General features: G+C 45.6%; 1 protein-coding gene across 2 annotated transcripts in view; it reads left to right on the forward strand.

The window, feature by feature from the left end:
* FNDC1 (fibronectin type III domain containing 1) overlaps window positions 1-18788 on the forward strand; it is a 111325-nt gene that overhangs the window by 25990 nt on the left and 66547 nt on the right. Inside the window, exons 2-4 of one of the 2 annotated variants that reach the window (XM_027551960.1) lie at window positions 2948-3142; window positions 5347-5433; window positions 5861-5929. In XM_027551960.1, the coding sequence (XP_027407761.1) occupies window positions 2948-3142; window positions 5347-5433; window positions 5861-5929 (351 nt within the window). Of the gene's footprint in view, window positions 1-115; window positions 3143-5346; window positions 5434-5860; window positions 5930-18788 lie in introns of those variants that run through there. The other variant, XM_027551961.1, reaches the window with a different exon arrangement.

The raw sequence follows: 18788 nt of genomic DNA on the forward strand, positions 1-18788 counted from the left end.
CCTTAGAGAAGGAAATGGCAACCCATCCCAGTATTCTTGCCTGGAGAATTCCATGGACAGAGGAGCCTGGTGGGCTACAGTCCATGGGGTCGCAAAGAGTTAGACATGACTGAGTGACTAACACTTCCACTTCACTACTTGGGCCCAAGATTTTGTTATACAAATGTGAATATCATTCACTTACTCCACTCCTTCCATAGAGAGGAGCCTACTAGGACAGACAGCTGGAGGTGAAGTGACTGTGGGTGAAGGCAGAGTGGCCCTCCGAGGGGAAAGTGGCATGGGAAGGGAGGGTAGGTGGTGGAGGAAAGGGTAAACCCAGCTGGAGCCCTCACGATTGGTTTTAGGATACTAATGGCTTCCTAAATCAATTTTTCATTGGTGTGGTCATTGATCATTTATGAGCAGGGACAGAGTCCAAGATCCATGAGCTGTGGGAAAAGCCGGGCATTGCAGTTGGACACAGCAGGATTTGCATTTAGTTCTACCCGTGTACAGCTGTGTGGCTCTGGACAGTTCTCCTAACCTCTCTCTTCCAGGCCTTGCTTGCTGTCTTCATCTGCCGTATGGAGGGAGTAAACGGCACCTCCTGCGTTGTGTGTGTTAAGAGCATCTCATGCAGTGTGAGTTTCAGGCAGAGAGTGGTGGGTGGTAGGCACTCAAGCTCCCTTTTCTTGTCCATTTCCCTCTCCCATTTTTATACTTTAGAGTTGGTTCACACCAGATTTTTTTTTTTTTTTTTTCTGGTGTACAAATGCTGACAGTTATTGTGTTGAGACACACTGATGGTACTTGATCACTGGCAGGAGAAGAACAAACAAACTTGCACGAGCACACTTGGAAACTGATGGGTAAGCGGAATGCAGTGGTATGCATTTGGTTTTGATGACCCAGGGGGATTTGCCTCTTGTTCTTCACTTTCCTCATCTTATTGGAGCTCCTTGAGGTTCTCAATGTCCCCCTTACCCTGGGCAGATGCACCATTTGACCGCGATTCTCATATGACTTAGAAATGATTCCATGCCGTGTTCAAGGACAGAGGTGAGGCAGAGCAGGAAAGAACAGCGAGTGTATTTATGGATTGTTCCTCCTTTCGGATGTCAGTAATGAACGGGAATCATCTTTAGACCGAGGTCAGTGTGTATGGATTGAATCACTCGTGCACAGTGGAAAACATGATGGTGTTAGGGCTTTACAAATCTCACATTAGAGAGATCGAACTTTCCTGAAGGGAGGGTTAGAACTGAACTGTAAAGAAAAGCGTTGTTCACGTATTCATTCATTTGTTTTCTCCCTTAGGAGAGTCACCCAACCATTTCGAGGTGTTAGGGACCTTGCTTTGTTTCCATGATATTTTGGTCAGGGTGAAGAACAGGATTCTTGGGAATGATTTCTGCTATGGCAGGAAACGGGGACTGCAGCTACAGAAGGTCAAAACCATGGCAGAAAAGCGGGGAGGTTTTCAAAGTGAAGCCTTGGGAGAAATAAAGGAAACGGAGGAAAGGGAACCCCTGTCCTCCAGCCAAGAAAATCCTGCAAAGTTCCTTGCAGGTGAGGAAGGGTTCATGAGAATTAAGGCAGAGTCGCCATGACTGCTAATTTTAAATATCCAGATGCTTGCTAGTGGGCTGTCTTTACTGTCTCCTCAACTCAGAATTTCCCTGATGGCATTAAGCTTTTTGTCCTTGATGTCTCCCGTCTCACGTTTACAGGATTGTAAACGTTGGGGAAGAAATGCTTTCTGGGGGTTGCTCTGTGCCTGTCCTCTGACATTGCGTTTTTGTCTCCCAAGTGGACACTTTTTCTCTAGTGCCTCAAAAATTATGATATTCATACTCTATTTTTTCATTCCTTGAATTTCTTTAGTGGGATCCCAGAAGTTCTCTCTTTTTCTTATCATTTTCCTTCTAAGGCAGTGGGGTAATTTTGGGAAGAATAAGTGATGTATGTTAGCATCAGCTATACTTATTTTGTTCAGAATCTTCATTAGTGTTAAAAATCACATACTAACCAATCTATGTGTTGTCATGAAACATTCCCCTTTCCCTCATTTCTATGAGAGTCTAAATTCATTTTTCTAAGTGTTCTGAAGTTTAAATGTTTCTGGGTTTTTTAGGTTACTTTTTTGCCAGCTGAGAATGCCTTGCATTGGTGTTTGCCCCTACGTTGACTGCTGTGTGAATATTTAGCATCTATTTATATCATGTTGCATTGCAATATCAGTTATATTATGAGCTGAGAGATTGTGTTTGACAAAACATTATGTTTCATTTTGGTTAGTTTGGAAAACCAAGAACACTGTTTTGGAACTTCATCAATGAAGATAAAAATGTTGTGCTTCTTGATAATTTTTCTGTCTTCTTCTGAGATGAAATATGGAAACATTTAAATTAGCGACCTGCAGCTAAAACCAGAGATTTGCCTGTCTTTCAAGATGTTGACCTTGATTTGTTTTCTTTGTGGAAATGACTGATTCTCTTATCCCCCTTTAGATACAGTGGATATTCTTCCTGATCATGAGAGTTTTATGTTGTTCTTCTCAGGGTGGCTTTAAAGATTGTCCAGCTGTACCATGACAAATCCTGAGAATTTATTTAATATATGAATGCTTCTGGAGAATATGTCAGATTACTATTTTGTTAATCTTGTCCTAGCAAGGCAACACAATCAAGCTGGGGAATGCCTAGTGTTTATTTTGATTTGTTTCACTTTGGGTTTAAATTTACCACTCACAGTTCTCTGAAATACATAAAAGGTTGCGGGTTTGGTATGTTTGTTTTGCTGTCACACTATAATGATGTCCAAACATGACGGTACTTAAAGTCTTTAGGATCAGACAGATGGAAAGTCGTTTGCTCTTTTACTAACCATGTCAGAGAACATTGGAAAAACATTCGTTTTCCCAGTCTGCCCTTCTCGTAAGTTGATAGTTGCGCTGTTTGCATAGCTGACCACCCACTGAAGCCAAGGCATGTGAAACTGCTGTCCACTAAAATGGGCCTGAAAGTCACGTGGGACCCACCCAAAGATGCTACCAATAGATCCGTGGAGCATTACAACATTGCCTATGGGAAGTCACTGAAAAGTCTTAAATACATCAAGGTGAATGCGGAGACACACTCCTTCCTTATTGAGGATGTGGGTAAGTGACCCTCTGTCTTGTTCCCAATCAGAACTAACTGTCCACTTCCATTCTCCTTCCATTCTCAGGCTGACTATTTGGGAGACAAAAATGGCACCCAGTGGTTCTTTGGTTCTTGGGTAGCCAAGGTTAAGAGCCTTGTTAAACAACAGCCTTCATCTTGCTCATGGGCTTCCCATCCTGCATTTGAATTCCTGGATCTCTCTCCAAATTGATGTAGGAAACAATTCTTAGTTTCTGGATGTGCTTTTAGAATATACGTTGATTCTTTTTTAGCTCATAGAAACTTGACTAGTGGACAAGTTTGTAGTCTGACCTTGAGATTTCTAATTTATAAACAGTTTATAATTAGGGGTTAGTTAAACAATGTGTCCCTGTAGGGGTGGATGGTGTGTCTTGCTTTGCCACATCTGATTCAGAGATATAACATTTCTCCCCGTTAAATTTGCTTCTGCAAGTTTGGAGTATTTAACATTTTACCTAAGTATATTGTTGTATCAGTGCAGGTGTAGGTGGTTTTGAACTTAAACTTTGAGCTACTTCCAGTGGATCCTCTGTATTCCCCTTTCTCAGTCCCCCTGGCCTGAGACCCCATTTATTCTACAGCCATCCCGTGGTCCAACCTTAAGATGGATCCTACAGAAGTCATAGAAGTCAGCACCTGTGATAACCAGGTCCCCCTGGCCACGTTAGCATTCTGCTGCTTTCCCTCAGTGGATCAAAACCAACTCATGACTCTTTCCTGTCTTCATGGCTCCAGCTAAACTTACATTTCTCTGAATCTCCTCTGTATCACTAGGGCCCCAGAATCCGACTGTGATGTTAAATGGAGATTCTATCCCACAAAGGCATGAGCAGGGTCCCAGTTTCTTGCTCACCCCTTGGGTTGTGAGGTTGACTGCAAAGAAGAAAAACATGCAAAAATAAAGCCCTAGAACTCACTGAAAACCAAGAGTATCCCCACCCCTCCCCTGCACCCTGCCCCCGGCAACTTCCTGATGAAAATCAGAAGTTTTCTGAAGCGAAACAGAGACATTTGGATGAAATTTCTTTGAAATACGAATAAGCTCAGAATGAAGAGAGAAAGTGCTGGCGATGCCTAGTTTTGCTTTTTGTCCAAACCTACAGCATTTCCCAGTTGGTCCAGCAGGTCGTGCCAAACCTTAAATGCCACCAGGTCCCACGATGGTCAGATAGAAGGCAGACCAGTCTTGAGCCCAGTAGGGGTCCCAGATGTGTCACTGGTCCTGGACCCCTGGCTTGAGAACCGAAGTTTTGTGAAAGGAATGTTCCTCACTGGGAGAAATGCAATGATCATTATTGCCTTTGACAGAACTCTTACCTCTCGAGCCCTTTATCCCCTCAAATGCCCACAAGCTTTCATCTCTTAAAGGAGTTGGCACCTATGCTTATCTTTCACATGATAATAATTCATTTTGGGGAAAACCAGCACTACCAGAGTTTTGCTTTTCAAAACTGTAGGTTCAAGGTACCCTTGCTTTGTAACATGGTATCTAGGTTTTCTTTTGCATCCCAGCAATTTCAGGATATCAGCTAGAGACCTTCATTATGTAACCTTGATCCCTAGATGCATGTCAAAAAGTGTAGTCCAGTTATTTCAGGGATAGCATTTCCAAGGTCTCGGGAAATGTTTTTTCTAGATCTTTTGACTATTTTTGTTGGAATAGTCAAAGAAAACCTGCACACATAGTAAGGGAAATATTTTATTGTGAAAAGAAGAAAATTTCATGAGGTTCTACTTATTGCAGTGTAGATTCCCCATGTGCTAAATTTCTTGAGTTACAGGGAAATGTTCTTACAATTATTTTGGAGGTTGGGAAGTTTTCTTTGTCGTTACTAACACTGTAGGTTAAAACATTTAGTGGACAGTGTGTGTCTGTTTCCTACATTGATTTCATGTTAAAAAAACTCGAAAGCTTATTTTTGTTGATTGCCCATGAATCCAGGTTTATTACACATATCATGTGCTTTGTACTAAATAAATTCTGTGTTCTTTTGGTCAGATGTGCTTCAATTGCCTGAGACCAATGTTAGTGATTTTGATTAAAGAAAAGAGAGAAGTTAGACCGGTCTCTTAATTCAGATTTTTATATTTGGTTATAACTGGTATGAGGCAGACAGTGACTTAAACTGTTGTTCTTGGAGATGTGAAACGGTGGCTTGACATGAACCGTGTATTTCAGAACCGGGGGTAGTGTACTTTGTGCTGGTTACTGCAGAAAACAGCAATGGAGTGAGCCGTCCTGTTTACAGAGCGGAGAGCCTACCTGGTAAGTCTTACCTTAGAATTGGAGGCTATGTTTTTGTGACTTAGACTGGGAAATTCTTTGCTTCTTCAGGTCAATGCAAATCTAGAAATCATTAAGGAGTTCCCAAACAAGAAATTTTTAGACCTGTATAGCAAGCTGAAAGATTGAAAACTAGGAGAAATTTATCCCTTCTTCTAAAGTACTTTTGATATAGGTTACTAGTGCTTTGTCTTAAGTTTGGGGGTACTCACTACAGTTAACCATGTATAAAAGACCGAAAATATGTGTTGTCCATACAGTTTAGGGGTCAGGTCACTTGGATGGCCTGAGCAGATCCTTTGGAAGATTGTTGAGAAGACCGTTGAAATGTACATTGAGGGATGCAGTGAAGTGTGGAAAATCAAGTAGTCCTCCTTTCTAACGATCAAGTTGCATTTTCCTAATTTAGGAGGTGAATGGATCAAGATTGATGGTTTTCCCATTAAGGGTCCAGGACCATTTAATGAAACCGTCACAGGTACTACTTGCTCATTCGGTTCATGTCTTCACTGAAGCACCATCTCGAAAGAGGGCTGTGCTTCTGTCACACACATGTGCTCACAAACCTTCATTTAGTTCCCATTGCTAAACTAACACACACGCCGCACGTTTTGGTCGATCTGCACTGCACTGGATGGACCAGACTGCAGCCAGTATTGCTCATTCCTCACGGCTCTTTCATGTTCTGGTGTGGGGATATGTCCTTGTCTACATCTGGGGATGCTGTTGCTCTGTTAACAGGCAAATATGGTGGTTGAGATGGCAGTCCTGGCCCGATGAGGATATTTACAGCTCTTCTGTGTGTGAATGCAGAAATGAATGGAGCCCACCAAACAGTGGCTTTATTGGCTAATGTGCTGCATCCAGGCCTTCTCTCCTTTCTGATGCATGGGATACTTTGTGATCTGTTCGATGATCTGCCTCCCATCTCTGCTCCATATTTGTATTCATCTGTGTTTTATCATTTGGATGTGGGTGTTGTCTGACTATATCGTTCTACTTGTTGAGAGAAGTGTTGACATTTCTTGTTGTGTCTTGAATATGTTTAATTAATGGTTAAACAGTAATGCAAAATGAAAGCAGTTATTTCAGAGTGTGGTCTAGTACATATCCTAAAGGCAATGTGGCAAGGCATGGTGTTTTTAAATACACCAATCTGGTATTATTGTTGAGAGGAAGGTGAGTATGTTGAAACCAGTGACCATAATCTGCCTCTCAGGTCAGATTTGATGGGTGTAGGCAGTTTTCAAAGACCATTTTATAAAAATAGGGACTGGAAGAACAAAACAGCCTGAAAAAGAAACTGAATTTTGGGAAAGGTGATGTGTTCTTGTTCAAATATGCTGGACTTAATGTAATGGACCTGTCTTATGGGTGATTGGTGATGAGGGCAAGAGGTAGGCATGGGTTAGGAGCCATGCTGAAGAGTGAGAGTTGAAGTAGGAAGAGTGATGAGAGGCTGAGAATTAGGAGAGACAAGAGTAAAGCCAAGGATCAAACTTTGGAAGACATGAACAGTGAAAGAGTCCAGAAGGTAGTACACCTAGAAAATGTGCAAAATAGGAAGGGTGTTTATTTCAGAGGTTGTCTACTCCTACAGATATACATGTAAACATTCACACCTTTTACTGACAGATATATTGTGCCTTTGAGCCTTATACTTTGTCTTTTAAATAACCATTTTATTTTTAATCATCTTCCTGATAAAGTTTTTGAATGGCAGTTTTAGAATGAGTAATATTTTTTCTTAAGTAGTTCATTTCTTATGTCATCTTTAATAGAAACAGGCTTGTGTGTGTGTGTCCTTTCTAAGTAAGCATGTGGTATAGAAACCCTGGGAACTGAGAATCACAGCCCAGTTCACTACTGGATTTATGACTGTGAGATCCTTTAACCTCTCTCTGCAGGAGCCTCTGTGGGTTCTTGATGCCAAAGAATGCTCTGCTATAATATATAACACTGTATTTGTCATACATGGTGCTAAGAAAGATCCTGGAAGAAATTTTGCAGTGTACGATGTAAAGCAGAACTTTAATAAAATGCATATCCAGAATGAATAGATTTAGCTCCAGAAAAAAAAAAAGACATTTCATTGTTAATGAAAATAATAAAAATAATTTGTGAGAAATTATCAATAAGTGACCAACCTTGCATCTGTACCTTTTGAAATAAGGCCTGGTAAATATGCTATGCTATTGAGGAATGGTTAATATATGATAATCCCATTAAACAAAAGAAGTACTATTTTTGATTTGCACATCAAACATGGTAGAATGAATAGTGTCTTGCACTTATAAACAATGCTTTTTTCCTCAAATGTATGTACAGTCTATTTTGATTTAATAAAATACAGTCTTTAAATGCAAAAATAAAGAAGCAAACACCCAAGAAACCCAACAACAACAAAGGAAGGGATTTGTCCTAGAAATGCAGATATTAGCATCTGCATCTGGTGAGAGGCCCCAAGGGTTAGCTCTTGTGCTTTGACCTGTAATACCTCACGTTCTTCCAGTGTTTATTTGAAACTAGAGGAAAATCCATTCTTTTATTCTGCTGGAAACTGTGGCTTCCGTTCAGATTTCAGAAGGCCTCTTTGCTGGCTGGAAATCTAACTTGACCTCATTGTCTTTACTTAAAAATAGGACTTTAGTTATGTAATTAATTCATTCAGTGCATGTGGTTTTCTAGGCACAATTCTGGGTGCTAAAGATATAATAGTGAATAAGATTGATGAGGGTTTGCCTTAAGACTATATTCTAGTGGGAAAGAAAGACAGTAATTGTTATTCGGTTGCTAAGTAGTGTCTGATTCTTTGCCACCCTATGGACTGCAGCACTGTAGGCTCCTCTGTCCTTTACTATATCCCAGAGTTTGCTCAGATGCATGTCCATTGAGTTAGTGATGTTATCTAACCATCTCATCCTCTGCTGCCGCCTTTCCTTTTACCTTCAGCTTTTCCCAACATCAGAGGCTTTTCCAATTCATCGGCTCTTTGTATCAGGCGGCCAGGGTATTGGAGCTTCAGCTTTAGCATCGATCCTTCTGATGAATATTCAGGGTTGATTTCCTTTAGCATTGACTGATCCTCTTGCTGTCCAGGGCACTCTCAAAAGTCTGCTCCAACACCACAACTCAAAAGCGTCAGTTCTTCAGTGCTGAAGCCTTCTTTATGGTCCAACTCTCACATCTGTACAAGACTACTGGAAAAACCATAGCTTTGACTATATGAATCTTTGTCAGCAAAGTGATGTCAATGGCTTAGCTTTTTAACATGCTGTCTAGGTTTGTCATAGCTTTCCTTCCAAGGAGCAAGTGTCTTTTAATTAATGAATGGCTGCATTCATTGTCCACAGTGATGTTGGAGCCCAAGAAAAGAAAATCTGTCACTGCTTCCATTTTTTCCCGCATCTATTTTTGATGAAGTGATGGGACCGGATGCCATGATCTTAGTTTTTTGAATGTAGAGTTTCAAGCCAGCTGTTTGACTCTCTTCTTTCACCCTCATCAAGAGGTTCTTTTGTTCCTTTTCACTTTCTGCCATTAGAGTGGGAAAGAAAGACAATAAGCAATGCAAGCAGAGAGTCAGGCATATAATCTGTATGAGTTTGGTAGGGATGCCATAACAAAATATCAGAGGCTGGTTATCTTAAACAGTAGATATTTATTTCCTTACAGTTCTAGCAGCTCGAAGTCCGAGATGAAGGTGTCAGCAGGATTGATTTCTCCCCAGGTCTTTTTCTTTGGCTTACCTTTCCTCTGTGGCCATGAATCCTTGGCTTGTCTGTGTCCAGATTTCTACTTCTTGTAAGGACACCAGTCAGATAGGATTAGGGCCACCTTTGTAGCTTCATTTTAACTTAGTCACCTTGTAAGGCCCACGCTCCAAACACAGTCCCATTCTGAGGTAATTTGGCTTAGATCTTGAACATAAAAATTTGAAAGGGGAGGGAGACAAAGTTTAGGCTGTAACATGATCATAAATTCCTTGAAACATGAGCAGCACTGTGATACAGAACAAGATGGCGGCACCAGGCCGAGACCTCTGGGACTGTCTGGGACGCCACATGAGGGGGGACGAAGAATGTGCGGTGAGTCTTGGAGGCAGGCAGGAGCTGAGTGATTTTCAGATGGTCACTCATACAAATGTGGATGCTCTTATAGGGCTAAGCAAAAATGCAACTCTAGGGCAGAAGTTTTGGCTTACTCTTTGGTCACTCATCACATATCTTTTTGTTAGAAAGTGGTCTTGGTGTTTAAATGTAAACTCTCTCCTATTGAGATGTAAACCCATATCCCTTTGTTTGTCCTTGGGGGAGAGATGTCACAAGTCCCTTCACGTATTGGAATCCTATTATTCAGCTTTCCTGCAGACTTTTCTGAAGTTGTTTTTGCTTTTCTTCTATGACTGGATCTGGGTAATCTGCTCTGTGCAGAGCTGGGCACAGGGCGTCAGGATGAGAACCACAGTCCATCTCTGCTTCCAACCAGACCATGGGCTCGGAGGGCAGTTCATGGGCTTTCACCGAGCTGTTCATCTGGGAAATTTTAGCTCTCAGTAGGCTCATAAGTATTTTTAGTAATGTCGTGGTTTTCTAAAAATCGAATCCTTTGTGCTTTCCTCAATCGATGGAGCCCACACTAGACCCAGAACTGAAATAAAACTTTGATTTATACTTTATATTTTCTTTCCATTCTATTTTAGTCCATGAAACTTACTAATTTTTTTTTGACAGTTAAATTACAGCTCAGACTCAAGTTTAGCGTAGAGTTCACAATTCTCTTAGGCCATTAAAAATTGTTTATTTCTGGCTGTCCTGGGTCTTCTGTTGTGCGGGCTGTTTTCTAGTTGTTGTACTCGGGCTTCTCATTGTGGTGGCTTGTCTTGCTGCGGAGCATGGGCTCTAGGCCACTCAAGCTTCAGTAATTGTGACATGTGGGCTCAGGCATTGAGGCTCCTGGGCTCTAGAGCCCAGGCTTCATAGTTGGGGCACACGGGCTTAGCTGCTCCTTGACACATGGGATCTTGGGTTAGATCTGTGTCTGTGTCAGACTTTATTTTTTTGGGCTCCAAAATCACTGCAGGTGGTGACTGCAGCCATGAAATTAAAAGACGCTTACTCCTTGGAAGAAAAGTTATGACCAACCTAGATAGCATATTGAAAAGCAGAGACATTACTTTGCCAACAAAGGTCTGTCTAGTCAAGGCTATGGTTTTTACAGTAGTCATGTATGGATGTTGAGAGCTGGACTGTGAAGAAAGCTGAGTGCTGAAGAATTGATGAATTTGAACTGTGGTGTTGGAGAAGACTCTTGAGAGTCCCTTGGACTGCAAGGAAATCCAACCAGTCTATTGTAAAGGAGATCAGTCCTGGGTGTTCTTTGGAAGGACTGATGCTAAAGCTGAAACTCCAGTACTTTAGCCACCTCATGCGAAGAGTTGACTCATTGGAAAAGAGTCTGATGCTGGGAGGGATTGGGGGCAGGAGGAAGAGAGGACGACAGAGGATGAGATGGCTGGATGGCATCACCGACTCGATGGACATGAGTTTGAGTGAACTCTGGGAGATGGTGACGGACAGGGAGGTCTGGCGTGCTGTGATTCATGGGGTCACAAAGAATCGGACATGACTGAGCGACTGAACTGAACTGAACTGCTGCATCGGCGGACGATTCTTTACCACTGAGCCACCAGGGATGCTCCCTCTTAGGCCGTTTTCACCAGCATGATTCCCGTGGTCCAGCCATTCCCTTCCTTATCACGGTCACCCCGACCTCCAGGCTGCTCCCCGAATCCAAACAGCTTGAAGGCACGTGGTTCGTTATGTGCATCTCCACACTGGCGTCCCAGACTGCACAACTTCAGTGCTGACAATCCGTTAGACAGTCTCCACTCCTGTTCCCTAGGATGAAGCTGCTCCCCTCCAAAACCTAGAATCATGAAATTCTTCAGTGCTGTCATGTCATTAGATTGTCCAGGCTTCGGGTCTGTAGACACTTCCCGTTGCCAGACTCCAGAAACTGTCTCCTGGCCCATTTCTGGCTTATTTTATCTTGGTGCCAGCATTTCACCACACTCATGTCAGCACAGCCATGCCAGCTGCCCCCTATCCCTGGCTGTCTGGTTTTCCTTTCTGTGTGCTAATTGCTGAGCCTGTGGGAGAAATAAGAACTAAGCTCATCCACCTTGTGACAGCTTCCTGTAGCTGGTTTTCTAAGTTCATCTGGACCCTGGGTTCTGCTTGGAGATTATTCTGTTTGTCCTTTCTCAGTTTCCTTTCTTTCTCTCCAAAACTTGGCCATTTTCTTCAAGTTCCTTCCTCCACCTGCCTTCCCCTCCTGACCTGCCCTCCCACCTGACCTTGCTTCCTGTCTCCCTGGGAAATAAAGGTCATTGGGGTGACATCTCTTGTCTCCCCTCCCTTGACTTCTAAGCCTTCATGGCTTCCTTCCCTTCTCCTGGCTCTGAGGAAAGGTTGCTATTACCGCTTCTCTCTCAGGCTGACTTCATATACAGAGAGCTTCTTTGCAAGTATGGTTAGGACCCAAGGGCTGTTCTGGATTCATCCTTGGAGCCCTCCCCTCCCCTGTAGGACCTGGCTCAAAAGCTAATTTGGGCAGCTGTCAAATTATTTGACAGTGAAACTATGAGACCTGAAAACTGAAGCTTGGCATCTTTCACTTCTTCCTTGGCAGTCCTGTCATAGGACATATCTGTGGATATACCAGGAAAGATGTCCAAGCATGTGTTTTGATCTTTTCAATCAGTACTTCATCAAAATGAGCACCCATCTTCAGGTGCATTTTCTTGCTAGTTTGTTTATGTAGATGTGAAGTGAAGTGAAGTCGCTCAGTCGTGCCCAATTCTTTGCAACCTCATGGGCTGCAGCCCACCAGGCTCCTCTGTCCATGGGATTTTCCAGGCAAGAGTACTGGAGTGGGGTGCCATTTCCTTTTCCAGAGGATTTTCCTGACCCAGGGATTGAACCTGGGTCTCCTGCCTTGTAGGCAGACTCTTTACCTTCTGAGCCACCAGGGAAGTCCCTATGTAGATGTGACTGATGTGGTATTTGAAAACTCTAATCCCACTGTTTTGAGATTGCCTCCTTCCCTAATCTCTTGGTTTAACAGCATAATGAATCCATCCAACCATAACCATCTGCACCGCTGACTCTTACACCCCAGAATCAGGCTCAATCAACAGCGAGACCCTTCAGACGTCTCAGCCATACAATGATGGGGCTCCCCAAATAGGCTCCAGGCTCCTTTCTAAGAACCCTCTCAGGTTCTAAACTTCCTTTTAAGGTTCTAGGGTTCCTTTCAGCTCTGACATTTCATGAATTAACAACACTAAGGCACTCTGAATGAGTGGTCCTAAGCTTGGCAAGCCCTTGGGAACCATTGCTGAGAAATGACTGCCTTGGTCTCCACCCTACTGAGAATGTTTTAGCCCAGCAAATCCTGAACTCATCTTGGCCAAGGAAGAAACACTGAATTATAGATTCTGGGTGTTGAGGTTGTGAGTGAATACACAGAGGCGCACAGGATAAAGAATCGTCTCCAGTGATACACTGGAAGTGCTGCCTTCCTTCTCTGGGTGCAAATGGCAGGCTTTCTGCCAAATGAGCCAAGGAGACACCATGTTAACTCACTTAAACTGACCCATGTTAGTATGACTGGGTAAGAGGAGCCGCTGAAGTGCAGCGATAAGCAAACCACATCCTCCATTGCTTCTGCCCTGGGGGCACTACCGTGTAACCTGGAGCCAGATCCTGGCTGCTGTGGGCCGGACTTGAGCTTTAAGTATTCCCTGCTCCAAAGTTTTAAAATTAATTATGAATCAAAGACCATCCTCTTTTCATATACTAGTTTCAATTTAAAAAGTCTCTGGCCCACAGGGAATTAATAATGTCTGTGACATTATTTTTCTCAGTAGCTCTCTCATGCAATTATTAGATTTTTTAAAGTATGCAGTTTGGAGGGCAGACCTGGTTTCTGGCTCCTGACCTGGGGGGGTGAGCTCCTCGAGGGCAGGACAATGATATACTCATTTTTATATCTCCAGAGCCTGGGTTGAGCACAAAGTAGGCGCTCAAGGATTGTTTACTGGGTGAAATGCATTTAGAGGCTGCTTCTGCTCCACATCCATGCCCAGGAAGTTGAACTGTATGTCAGTAGCTCGGGCACCTCCATCTCATTCAGCCACTGACTGTAGGGGTGGCCCCAGCAGGCTGCTTGGTCCCCCTAGAATGGTGCTGTCACTAGTCAGCGGTCCTGGTTCTTGCCCACTGTTTCTTTGGAGGGGCCTGGGTGAAGGATGGTGTTAAATGCATTTGGAGACCGGAGTTCCTCAGGGCTGGTTGCTCTGTGGAGTCAGGCCCACCTGCTGTGAGCTCACCTCCCTCCACGTTCAGATCTTTATCCTTCCATGGCTCAGATCTCTTTATCTGGGTGCTGGTTTCCAAGCTGCCTCTCACATTATAATGTGGTTCAGTTCAGTTCCGTTGCTCAGTCGTGTCTGACTCTTTGCGACTCCATGGACTGCAGCACGCCAGGCCTCCCTGTCCATCACCAAACTCATGTCCACCCATGAGTTGGAGTCCACCCAAACTCATGTCCATTGAGTTGGTGATGCCATCCAACCATCTCATCTTCTGTCATTCCCTTCTCCTCCCACCTTCAATCTTTCCCAGCATCAGGGCCTTTACAAGTGACTCAGCTCTGCATCAGGTGGTCAAAGGATTGGAGTTTCAGCTTCAGCATCAGTCCTTCCAATGAATATTCAGGACTGATTTCCTTTAAGATGGACTGGTTGGATCTCCTTGCAGTCTAAGGGACTCTCATGAGTCTTCTCCAACACCACAGTTCAAAAGCATCAGTTCTTCATGTGGTTAGAATGTGGTTAGACTTCATCAACCTCAGAGTCCATTCTTTTATTCTAAAAAGTAGGCAAGAGAGGCTTGCGTGCAGATGTTCTTGGGCGGGACTCCTGAGTTCCATCCCAGACAAGGGTGCTGTGGGAAGGACTTAGCACGGGCCAGCTGCCTGGAGGAGGCAGAAGTTGTTGGACACCAGGGCTGAAACCCACATTTTGCGGTGTTTCATCTCCCTGTCTACACTGATGAATGAGAATATCTGCGCATAGTTTTTCCTTTCAGTGAATCCTTAAGACGCAGATGACGGGGAGCGAGGCCCTTCCCTCCAACGGACGGGTGCTTGTTTCAGAGGCTGAGGAGTGGCCGCTTTGATGGAATGGGCAGGGGCTGTGGGCGGCTGGGAAGATGAACTGTCCCCACAGTCCTCGTGTGTGGGCCTTGGGTGCAACGTCAGCCGACCTTGCCCTTGCCTCCTGGAGGAACCTGCAGTAGTTAACAAACCCAATGTCCTGGTGGAGCCAGCATCTTGGGGGCTGGGTGCCATTTTCTGAGTATCTGTCACTGGCTTTTCTTTTGGTGTCTGAGGGCGGAGGAGGGCAGGGAGGAGCAGTAGGTGATGCCCTTGAAGAGGGGTGCAGCTTCTTATAAAGGATCTCTGGGCGTGTAGACATCTTTCCCAAAAGAAACCACTTTCTTTGCTCAGTTGTCAACCTATTCAGGTATTGTAACTGGACCTTTCTTTGCAGGTGACATGTTGGATAGCACTAAAAACTGAGCTAACCAATAGCTGTTTAACAGAAAAAGTGCTTTCATTTCTAGAAGACAACTGCGTCGCCAACTCTTTGGCTCCCAAATGAAACAAATGCAGAAGAGCTTTAGACAAAACAAACCAAGCTGCAAAAACCTGGGAAAATTTTCCCTTAGGACATCTAACACCCCTTTCTCTTAGCTTACCTCGACCAGGAGGCTGTCTCTGTGTCCACAGTGAGGTGAGGAAACGCCAGAGGTCCGCATTTCAGCCGTTGAGGAACTCAGAAAAGGAGGCTCGCTTCCTTTGCTTTCTGGGTTCCTCCAGGGCCCTCAGGAAGTGCCGCTGAAAACTGAAGCACCAGCAGATGGGTCCAGATCAGATGCTCCAATGATGCCTTTTTTCATCATGTAAAGTTTCACAGAGGAACCTTTACAGCTGGTCCCCTGCAAGATTTCCCCCTCTTGCCTTCCACGCTAAGTCAGTGAGGGCTGGGCCAGGGATGGGGAACAAGGGAGCTGGGGCCAGGCTAGGGCTCACCCCTGGTGCAGGTGGCTGAGGACCTTGGCAACTGATATCGCTGTTCCAGGCTTATCACTGAGCCACTGCCCTGAGTAGGACACAGGGACCTTAGCTAGCTCTGCCTGCGTGGCAGTGGAGAGACTGCTGACCTAACGAACACAGAGAGTCCCCTCAAAGGTTTTATGATCTGTGAGATTGAGGGGCGTGTCCATGCAGACGGTTGTAGGGCCGCTGAGTTCCTGTGTAGAGTTTGCCCCTGTTGTTAATGTCCTGCTGGCCACCATCTGGGGGTGACTCGGCCTCTGCCGCCTTGGTCCTGTGCAGTGACATTGGTGGTGTAGTCTTCACTGATGTTCATATCACCGCTGGGATTATAGGGCCTTTGGGCTTCCCTGGTGGCTCCGATGGTAAAGAATCCGCCTGCAACACAGGAGACCTGGGTTCGATCCCTGGGTCGGGAAGATCCCCTGGAGGAGGGCATGGCAAACCACTCCAGTATCCTTGGCTAGAGAATCCCCATGGACAAAGGAGCCTGGCGGACTACAGTCCATGGGATCACAAAGAATCAGACAGGACTGAATGACTTTCACTCACTGGGATCAAGGTCAGTAACTGTTGACCTTTTTGGATGACATCCTGGAGCTGCTGATATCCCAGTCATTCTTTGAAGCTTCTCAAACTGGGTCCTCAGAACTTGTGAGAACATCGCACTGCCAGGAAAGCATGATGGGAACTATTTTCTTGGCAGAGACACCAGGCAGGTCCAACGGGAAGTGTTTTCTTGGTGGCCGGTCATTTAAAATGTTATTTTTGACTCTGAAGACAAACCAAAATATTATAGGGTAGTCTATACAATTTAAATGCAATTTTGAGATAAAACCGAGATTGTGGATCAGTTACCAATGCTCCAGGCTTGTGGGGGCTGAGTTTGTTTTCTTCGATGTTACATGAACCTCAGTGAAGAGCGTGAGGGGCTCTGTTCAGTGGTAAAGTGATCCAGCACTTCTGTGAAACAGCCAAGTCAAACAAGATGGTTGGAATGGAGTGGTCCCAGGGTGGCTGGAGCATCTGCTTTGTTTCTGAGATGGTCCTGCTGGAGTTTTGAGGACCACGTTTGTGGCTCAGATGCTGGCGGCCTTGTGTCAGCCTGTGGGGTTGGCCTCTGTCTACACTGTCCCTGGGTTCCCTGTAGCTTCCTCATCTGGTGACAGCCAGGATGTCCCTGCATGACCCTAGGAAGCAGGGAAGAGGAATCCGTGAAGAACTGGGCAGGGGGCGGTAGAAATCTTAAACTGGTGGCTCTGAGGTTTGTTTGCTTTGAAAGTTAGCTTTACACGCTTCATAAAGGGCTTCCACAGTCCTAACATTACTATCATTAGTAATTGGCACTGATTTACTTGGGGGTGATCAAGGTTCTTTGTTTTTCTTTCAAGAACTTCTCTTTTCTCCCAATCCCTGAAAAAGCAGCAGGAATGGACCGACTCCGGTTGATGGCTTAGGGGCGCTGTGCCAGTGTCTCTGAAGGATGCTGAGATTCGTGCCTGTCAGTCTAATTCTCCCCTTGGTGTCCACTCTGCTTCCCCAGCAGGCAGCCAGGCCCTGGGAGACTGAAACGTGGGTAAATGTAAGGGGAACGGTGTGATGAATGGCTTCTGATGGGACGAATGGACCCACGTTCCCTGGAGGGCAGCCAGGCCCTTGGGAACTTAGCCAGCATCTTCTGAATGCAGAGATGCTCATGATATGGCAGTCCTAGATAGACGGTGATGCCTGGCTCCGCAGAGCAGTCCTTCCCCAGAGGGGCTCCCAGGGGGACGCTCTCCCAGACGGGCACTGTGTGTATGCCACAGTGTGGCTGCAGGTGACACCAACTCTGCAACCACTGTGAGCTTCTAAATAGGGGTGGAGAGAACCAGGGATGCAGCCCCAAAAGCCCTGGGTTCCAATGCCAGCTGGGTGCCTGATGCTGTCTGGCTTGGAGATTCTCCCTTACTCTCTTGGAGCCTCACTTCCGTTGTCCGTAAATGGGGTGTTTATTGGGTTATCATGAGGATGCTTGTCCACTGCCTTACCTGGCAGGGATCCAGTCGATGATGAAGGTTGGTGATGCTCTGACAGACACTGTTTTGAAGTGAAGGCATGAGATTTCCTTTCCTCTTCTTGGGCTTCCCTGGTGGCTCAGATGGTAAAGAATCTGCCTGCAATGAGAGAGACACAAATTCGATCCTTGGGTCGGGAAGATGCCCTGGAGAAGGGAATGGCAACTCAGTCCAGCATTCTTGCCTGGAGAATCCGGTGGGCAGAGGAGGCTGGTGGGCTACAGTCCATGGGGTCGCAAAGAGTCGGACATGACTGAGTGTCTAACACTCTCTTGTTAAATAGCTGGGCTTGTCCAAATAAACTGCAGTTCAGTGCATCGTTAAATGTACAGAGGGCTTTGATTGGAGAGGAGACTGGGGCATTAACGGGAGACTTTAGAGTAAGTGTTGCACATCTGGTTGTTGGGGAGAAGAGCTCTGGGAGCCTTTGCAGGGGGACTGTTGCAGCGGGACTGAGTGTGGGAATTCACCTGGGAAGAAGGAGCCCATGACAGACCAAGGCTGTCAGGTGTTGCCAACCTGCCCGTACTCTGGCCTCAGCCAGCATCGGCGGGGAGGGCACCCAGACTCAGCATAGGGGCAGCAGGCATGTGTCTGGTTCCTCTGGTTGAGACAGCTGGTGTCATTCCCCCTCCCCGCCCCGCAGTGCACCTTCCCTCCCCCCCACACCCCCTCACCTCTTCCTAATCAGGCTCTTTCATCGCAAGTGCACAGAAGCTCCCGAATCTCACCTGTCCTGGATACAGGTGGGAGGGGATGTGCTTCCACAAGTCCCCTCCCACCCACCACCAAGGTGTTCTGATGCACAGTGCAGTGTGAGGACTGTGGTCCAGCCTCGTGGGTGGATTCCCGCCCTCAGACCAGTGTCCCTGGTGGCCTTGAGGTCTGATGCCTGGGAAGGGTGGGGAGGCCGCCTGGGGCCGAGGCTGGGCGAGGGGAAGGGCGGCTGTTACTGCCCTGTCTGCGTGAAGCTTGGAGGCCAGTGCAGTGGGTGTCAGGTGGGTCAGTGGGACAAACCACTTGCTCTCTGAAGCTCTAGACTGAGGGATCCCTCACGTTCTCCTGGAAACAGGAATATCCTGCTAGTTGAGACCG

This window comes from Bos indicus x Bos taurus, chromosome 9 (assembly GCF_003369695.1).
Source record: "Bos indicus x Bos taurus breed Angus x Brahman F1 hybrid chromosome 9, Bos_hybrid_MaternalHap_v2.0, whole genome shotgun sequence".
In the NCBI taxonomy this organism is placed as follows: Eukaryota; Metazoa; Chordata; class Mammalia; order Artiodactyla; family Bovidae; genus Bos; species Bos indicus x Bos taurus.